General features: G+C 49.7%; 1 protein-coding gene across 1 annotated transcript; it reads right to left on the bottom strand.

The window, feature by feature from the left end:
• Positions 1-3,320: 3,320 nt before the first annotated feature.
• Positions 3,321-7,259, bottom strand: LOC120500614 (solute carrier family 22 member 6-like). The gene is made up of 6 exons (XM_039705751.1): positions 7,225-7,259; positions 5,162-5,643; positions 4,575-4,581; positions 4,065-4,296; positions 3,570-3,654; positions 3,321-3,346 (listed from the first exon to the last, which is right to left on the bottom strand). The coding sequence occupies exons 2-6, from the start codon at positions 5,601-5,603 to the stop codon at positions 3,321-3,323; spliced, it is 792 nt and encodes a 263-aa protein (XP_039561685.1). The 5' UTR covers positions 5,604-5,643; positions 7,225-7,259.
• Positions 7,260-8,168: the final 909 nt, after the last annotated feature.

Genomic DNA, 8,168 nt, shown 5'->3' with positions numbered 1-8,168 from the left:
TGTTCCACCCCAAATGTAGGAGATTCAACATAAAGAAAGATACAGGTGGGCACCTGGTGCCAGCTGGTAACTCTGCTGTCAATTGACTTCACCACTGAAGGTATTTATAAGATCACTACAGGAAAAACTGGGCCACCAAATGGTCCTTGGGACATCCTCATCATAGGAGATACTTTGAATGGACCGGATGAAATTCGTGTCATACCAGAAGTACAGACTGTAGAATCCAGAGACCAAATTTTTGTCTCGACCTGTTGCACCAAACCACCTTTCCCCCTCTCTGCTGGGATGGCAATTGCACAGGCTTTTCTATTACCCAGAGACTGCATGGAACAGGTTCCCCTCAACTCCACCATCATGTGGGTGCAGGTTGTGGGCTCAAACAAACCCATCATTGAGTGTGGCCTGTCCTGCAAGGGGGAGAAGATCTATCGGGCGGGCATGCTGGACACCAGGGCTGATGTCACCCTTATTGCCTGCTCTGAGTGGCCAGCAAATTGGGAACTGCAGAACGTGGTGGGGATGACCTTGGGGTTTGGACGTGCAGCAGTATGAATGAGAAATAAAAGAAATATTGTTGTGGAAGGTCCCATGGGCAAGATGGAGACCATCAGGCCATTTGCAGTGAGGGCACCAATCACCCTGTGGAGCAGGACCTCATGTCTCAATGGGCAGCCTCTCTAAAAATCCAGTAGAGATTTTTAGTTGGAGCCACTGATGAGCATGCCAGTCCTACCATTCCTCAACTCACTAGGAAACAAAATTGTCCAGTGTGGGTTGATCAGTGGCCCATCTCTAATGAAAAGTTGCACACACTAGAGGCTCTTGTGGAGGAGCAGCTTGCCAAGGGCCACATCACTCACACCAACAGCCCTTGGAACTCCCCAATCTTTGTTTTGAAAAAATCTGGCAAAAATAGGTGGAGGCTTCTCTATGAACTCAGGAAAATAAATGAAGTAATGGAAGACATTGGTCCCTTCCATCCCGGTTTGCCCTCACCTTCTATGCTGCCTTAGGACTGGAAACTTGTCATCACTGATATTAAAGACTGTTTCTTTAATATCCCCCTTCAGCCTTGAGATGCCCCCAAGTTTGCGCTTTTGGTCCCATCCCCAAACAGGCAGGCCCCTCTAAAAAGGTACCACTGGCTGGTCCTTCCTCAAGGAATGAAAAACTCCCTGACCATATGCCAGTGGTATGTAGCCCACATCCTGTCACCCCTGAGGGGCCTGTTCCCTGATGCGGCCATCTATCACTACATGGATGACGTCCTTGTCTGCGTGCCTGAAGAAAATTACCTGAAAGTAACTTTAAAAAGAGCTCTCAGAGCCATTGAGGAGGCTGGGTTTGAGATCCGCGAAGACAAAATCCAGCACGCCTGCCCCTGGACTAACCTGGGACTCTGGATCCATGAGTGGACCATCGTGCCCCAGCAACTGGCCATCCAGGATGACCCAAAGACCCTGCGAGACCTACACCAGCTCTGCGGGTCCATCAGTTGGCTACCTCCCCTGCTGAGGATAAAGATGGAGGTCCTTGCACCCCTCTTCAACCTGCTTTGCGGCAGTGAGTAACTGGATTTGCCATGCACCCTCACTGCGGGGGCCTGGGAATCCATCATCAAGGTCCAGGAGGCCCTGTATTCATGTCAAGGCCACCGTTATGAGCCCAGCCTGCCTTTCCACTAATTGTCTTAGGTACGGCCCCAAGGTTCCATGGCCTAATTTTTCAATGGGATGCAAGTTTGAAGGACCCCCTTTTAATTATTGAGTGGATCTTTCCCCATAATCAACCTACTAAGACCAATACTACTCCTCAAGAAATTATGGAGAATCTAAACAAAAAAGCTAGGACTCGCCTCTGCAGTCTTGTGGGGTGGGAGTTCACATGCATTTACCTCCCACTGACAGCCGGGGATCTGGAGCATTTACTCCAGACCAATGAGAGCCTCCAGTTCACCCTAGATAGCTACATGGGCCAGATTTCTATTCATCTTCCAAAACACAAACTGTTCAATTCGGCTGTCAGTTTGGTCCCTAAACTCTAAAAGCTCTAACAGTTTTTACTGACAACTCAGGAGGATCCCACAAGACAGTAATGACTTGGAGGGAACCCAGGACACGGAAGTGGGAGTCTGATGTTCAAGTGGTGGAAGGATCCCCACAAATTGCAGAATTAGGTGTCATTGTCAGAGCTTTTGAGAAATGCCAAGAACCTTTTACTTTGGAACAGATTTGGTCTGTGTAGCCAGAGTAGCTATGAGGGCAGAACATTCTTTTTTAAAAGAGGTCTCCAACCCAAATTTGTACCGCATGCTTTCTAAATTAATATATCTCATCTCCCATAGAAACCAACCATACCACATAATACATGTGAGGTCACACACCGACCTCCCAGGTGCCATCATGGAGGGAAACAGGAAGGGAGACACACTAGCCATAGCTGCTAAAACTGCCAGCATTCCTGACATCTTTGCCCAGGCAAAGTTGCACATGCTTTCTATCATCAAAATATCCCAGCTCTCATGAGTATATTTCACCTGTCCCAAGAGCAAGCAAGAGCTGTGGTAGCTACTTGCTCAAATTGTCAAGCCTACCAAATTCCATCCTTCAGCTCCAGGGCCAACCCCAGAGACTTTGACAGTTGACAGTTGTGGCAGACTGCCATTACCAACTTCCCGTCTTTTGGGAGGTTAAAATACATTCATGTATCCATAGATACCTTTTCTGATGCAGTGTTTGCCTCAGCGCACGCAGGAGAGAACACTAAACATACCATGAGGCACTTCCTCCTGGTGCTCACAACCCTGGGAATCCCAGAAAGCATCAAGACAGATAATGGCCCTGCTTATGTCTCCAACAAGTTAAAAGAGTTCTTCAACCAATGGGGTGTAAAGCACACAGCACAGCACACCACATTCTCCTACAGGGCAATCAATTGTAGAAAGGACTAATGGCACCCTTAAATGGGTCCTCAGTCAGCAGTGGGGAGGAACAGAGATTATATCTCCCACTGAGAGGCTCTGTAAGGCTCCTTATGTTATTAATTTTCTAAATTGTTCCTTCTCAGAGCCAAAGCCCCCTGTACCCTGGCATTTCTCAAATTCAGCCAGAGCTAAGCTTGAAGAGAAACCACCAGTGCTGATTAAGGATCCCAAAACCCAGCAAATACCTGGACCTTTCCAACTGATTACCTGGAGGAGAGGCTATGCCTGTGTCTCAACGCCATCAGGCCCAAGATGGCTCGCAAAAAACCCAAAAAGCTTAGCAAACCCCAGCCCCATGGACAATAACAAAAGTTCTACTGAGACAAATACAGGTCTACCCGAAGACCAGAGGAACAGCACCTGGAGACAAAGATGGCATCGTCAACTCCAACGCCAATCAACCTTTCCGTCACCAGATCACAGACGATGCAAAGCACCAGACAAGACGCAGTTCAAACAAGCTGTTTCTCCAGAATCACACTTATCTTCGTGCTTACCTTTGTACCATGTCCTCTCCTCTGTCTTCTTCCTTCCCAGTCTTTTCCCATTTTTCCATAACCACCTCCCTGTACCCTTTACTCACCTCCTGCTACAAGCCTTCTATTAAATAAAGAGCAGGGAGTTGTGGAGGCCAGTGGGCCAACAAAGAAGAAGCCTACAGTGCTCCCCTAGAGGGGAAACCATAGTTGCTAGGGTGAGGAAACAGGCTTCTCCCAGCATGCCTCACTCTGACATGCAGATCCAGTGTATCCCATTGGCCCTTCTCCCTTGCTCCACCCCTGTACCCTCATCCATTGGCCCTGGTGTAGCTTTCTGCCAGGAGGTGGTGGTGTCTAGTGGGTGGGTGGTGGGTAATGGACACTGCCAGCCAAGGGCCAGGAGCTGTGGGAGAACCAGGCACAGCCCTGAGGGAGAAGGAATCCCAGGTGAGGGGAAGCCAGAATGCTGGGGATGAAGCAGCCTGGGCTGTGACAGTGGGGGCAGCTGAGCCCGTGGGAGTGAGCGTGGGTCTGCCAGGATGGGAGGATGGCTCTGAACAAAGGTAGGGATGTGCAGAGCCCTGGCCAGCTCTGCTCACAGGCTGGGAAGGTTCACCTTCAGGGATGCCAGTGAGGATGAGACATATCAGGCCAGCCAGGAACAGGAGAGTGCCCTGCACTTTCTTCCTTCCAAACCACTCCAGTAGGAAAATGCAGGAAATTCGAGCTGGAAGCTCCACTGCCCCAAAGGCCAGCTGTGTCAGGTAGATGTCCAGACCAAAATCTGTCACGCTGAGGCTCAGCCCATAGTAGACAATGCTGTCTGCAAACCTGAAATTCAAGGAAAGTGGAGTGGAACATGTCAGCAGATGGATATCTGGGGGTTTATAACCAAAAATTAGAAAGGATAGAACACATGCAATATTCTTAACACATTTCTAACAATCTCTGTTTTGGTTCTAGTCAGCACCTTTGACAGTTGTGTGAGATGTAGTTGCAGGAGATAAAGCAGAATGGGTCTTCATATGGTCAGCAAATTCTAGGCTGAACCCAAAGCTTCTAGATAGGCACAAAACTCCTCCAAACATCAAGTACAACCTTTGACAGACCATTGCCCTATAAAACAGAAGGGGAGAGATAAGGTAGAATGCAGAAGCTGAGGATGCTGATAAACAAGGCTTTTGCTGAGCTGCATGGCCCTGGTATGTCTTGTTGCAGCCCTGAAGGGTCCTGGAGGCCCAAAAATTATCAATGACAAGAACTTGGAAGGTAAATGTCTTTGAGAGAGGAGATGATGTGAGTAGAAGCAGGCTGAAGAACTATGGGGATACTATGGCAGGGATGCCCAAAAGGTCCCTCTAGGCAGATACATCATGAAGTCAAGGGTCTGGATAGTGGAAAGGGGACAGATGGTGGGCAGAACATGTGCTGGACTCACACACTCCTGGTGTCCACCCCAGACATCTTTCGAACATGTGCTGGACTCACACCCCCATGGTCCCTGCCTGTGCCCACCCCAGGCAACTTCACCCCGGCCTTCCTGTGATAATCTGCCAGGGATTCCAGCTGCCATCTGTGTGATGGAGGCGAAATCCTGCAGTAAATCTCAGCCTGCCTGCACCACAGCTGGCAGTGGCTGACCAAATCATAGGCCAGGATATCCCACCCCCTCCCAGCACAGCTGGCAGTGGCTGACCAAAGCACAGGCTGGGATATCCCACCCCCTCCTTTGCACAGCCCTGTCTCATCAAGCAGCAAGCACAGACCTCGGTCAGCAGGGACGGTGGCTGCTCTGAGGGGTACACCCAGCCACTGCTGCACTTCTGCGTGTGGTTCAGCCCGTAGGCCAGGATGGCATCCAGGTCCCAGTCGACCGGGGAGAACATGGAGCACTGCTCAAACTCCCCGTCGGCGCGGCGGGGCAGGGTGAGGTTCAGCTGCTCTTCCTCCGTCAGGTTGGGGCCGACGGCGCGGATCCAGCTGGTGTCACAGTGGTGAGGCACTTCCACCACCATGAAGACTTGGCCAACCATTTGGAAAGGATTGAGAAGTAGTGGGAGGGAGAGGAGCAGGATCAGCAGTTTCTGGTAGAGCCCAAACTCCCCCAGAGCCCTCAAAAGATCCCCAAACTCAGCCATGGTGAGCACCTCTGTGGGCAGGCTGCACTGCTGCCTATGGCTTAAATAGGCAAATATTAATGTTTAAACTGTGTGAGCACTAAAGCCCTAATCCAGTGTGATAAAATGAGCACCTGCACTGGCACACCGGTCCATTGTGATGATACAGTGCAGTGCTCCAGGCTGCACTTTGTCACCAGCCATTCCCTCCCTGCTCTTGGGAATAGAACAAAGGTGCCAGAGCACTGCCACTCTTGGGGATGGTAGAGTGACATCTCGTCCTTCTCCAGCCTGAGAAGTGTCACAAGGCCTCCTGAAGGCAGCTGTGCTGCAGCACAAGGTTTGTGTCTGAGGCATGAAGTTGGGATTCTGCAAATGAGGGTTAATTTTTCCTGGGGTGGGGATGCAAACAGAGCAAATTTGCTGCTCCCATTAATGGTTTAATGACTCTGTAGCACATCCTGGAGACAGAGATATGTAAGGCAATATGGAAGAGAAGAAGAAGAACACTTCTCCTTTGCAGCAGGAAATATGTCTGGTAGTGCAAGAGCCTTGCTCTTGACAGCTGTGTCCCAAGCTCTCTGTTTTCATTTGTAGAAACCCTGGTTAGTCATAAAACTAGATCTAAACTTCAGTTTCTTGAGATAATCCTAAAATAGACCTGGCTGAGAGAGTACCCTCAGGGAAAAGAGCAGGTTACACACACAGACATTGAGAGCACAGAGGAATTGGGAAATGACACCAGCTTGGCTTTGCCTGAGGTTCTGATGTCACTTGAAAAGCAGATTGCCCTGATTTCTGCTGCACATCTGAGCTGCTTCCTGGGTAGGCTCCCTGAGTGGCTTGGGTCTTTATTCCTGCTACACTGGCTGGCTGCAATTGCCCTCAGTGTGTGAAATTTTGTGTGTAATTTGGCAAAAGTTGGTTTTACCAGAGCTCCTGGCTGCTTTCAGCAGAACCATGAGGACATCATTAACCTGCTCATTGCAAATCTCCTCTCCAGTGCTTTGTCTTTCACTCTCAATGCCCATAGGATGCCTGAGCCTCCCACAAAATCACTCCTGGGTCACAAAACGTGGACTGGTGTTTCATGAGTGGGAATAGGTCTGTTGTGCTTATGAAAGTCAGTAAAGGAGAAGAATATTGGATTTTAAAGCATCACCCCTAAGCTGGAGTGGGAGAGTGAGATCACACAGGTTAGTGCTGTTCAGAGTAAAGGAAGAGAGGAGTAAATGTTGCTTTGAGTTGTGTAAATTCACACCAGTGCTGTGCATGCACCATCTGCACACACCACACAGCCAAACATCACTCAGCTCTGCATCCACATCCTTGGATGAGAGGACTTGCTGTTTTTCAGAGACATTCCCTGAGCAGGAGGCTGAGCTACACGACTTCCAGAGATTCCTTTTCCCCTAAATGCATCTCTGGCCTTTTGCTGGGATGACCTGGCCAAGGAGATCTGCTCTGGCAGAGACATTTGTCCCTGTCCTGCCTTCTCTGTCAGTGTGCAACAAGCTCAAGTCTTCAGGCTCCCCCTGTTGTGTGTGGCTCATGGTCTTCCCTGCCATTCCTCAGCCCCCAGCTGAGGAATTTTCTGTGGCAGAGGTCCAATTTATGAGTATGAAACCTCCTTGGGGGCTACCTGAGATCTGAGTGAGTGTCCTGTGCTAATGCAGATGTGACTCCTTCCTTAGAGCTGTTCTTCCAGCCATGACCAGCCAGGCTCTTCTGAAGCCCTGGGAAACTCCAGTGCTCTGTCACCCTCCGATGACATTTCACATGGAAAGATGTCTTCATTACTGTGTCCATCACCTAGGGCTGATGGGTCAGTCCTACATGGTGCGGGAAATCTTGTCTAGAAAAGAACAAGTGACTGCCCCCCAGAAAATCCATGTTGCCAAACAGAAGCTGAGCATCCTTGGGTAACTCTTCTGAATTGCCTAGAGAAAAAAATATCCCATCCTGTGCCCCTGTGTCCTGGACATCCAAGCTCAGCAGGTTCTGGGTTCCTGGTAGATGAGCATCATGGTGATTCCCTTCCCTGGTGAGATTTTTGCTGTTGTCAGCTGCAGACACAAGCTCTGGAGGAAGCTGTAGAGGGTTTGTTCCATGATTTGAGTTTCCTGCAGATTCTTTCTGACTTTTCTGTGCTGGCATGAGAGGGGGCCAACAGCTGTCGTGTTGCTGCCAAACCTGACTATTTAAAGACTCTCGGTAATGAATCTCAAGTTCAGTTCTCTCACTTTTATCATCATGTGACATGGCTGTGCTGGGAGCTGACAACAGGACATCAGTCTCCTTGCCCTCAGCAGAGCCTGAGAATCCTCCAGAGCTCTCCTGGATGTGTTTAGGGAACACCTCCACCTTTCCAGGCTGTGGCAGCTGATCATTCTTGGAGGAATTTTGCTTTTCTTGGCTGCAGGAGCTGAGGAGGCCCTGGGCCTTTTCTGTCCTGCCATCAGTTTTTGCTTGTTCTGAGGATCCTGCAGGTTTTTCTGGTGCGCTCTGCTTCTTCTCTGAGGAGTGACCAAACAAAGTGGCAAGGGCTGATTGGGGTTTTGTGGGTTTCCTCTGGGTTGTTGCTTC

This window comes from Passer montanus, unplaced genomic scaffold (genome assembly GCF_014805655.1).
Source record: "Passer montanus isolate IOZ18808 unplaced genomic scaffold, ASM1480565v1 scaffold10, whole genome shotgun sequence".
Taxonomy (NCBI): Eukaryota; Metazoa; Chordata; class Aves; order Passeriformes; family Passeridae; genus Passer; species Passer montanus.
Note: the sequence above shows the minus strand (reverse complement) of the source record. Positions and strands in the feature narration are given on the sequence as shown.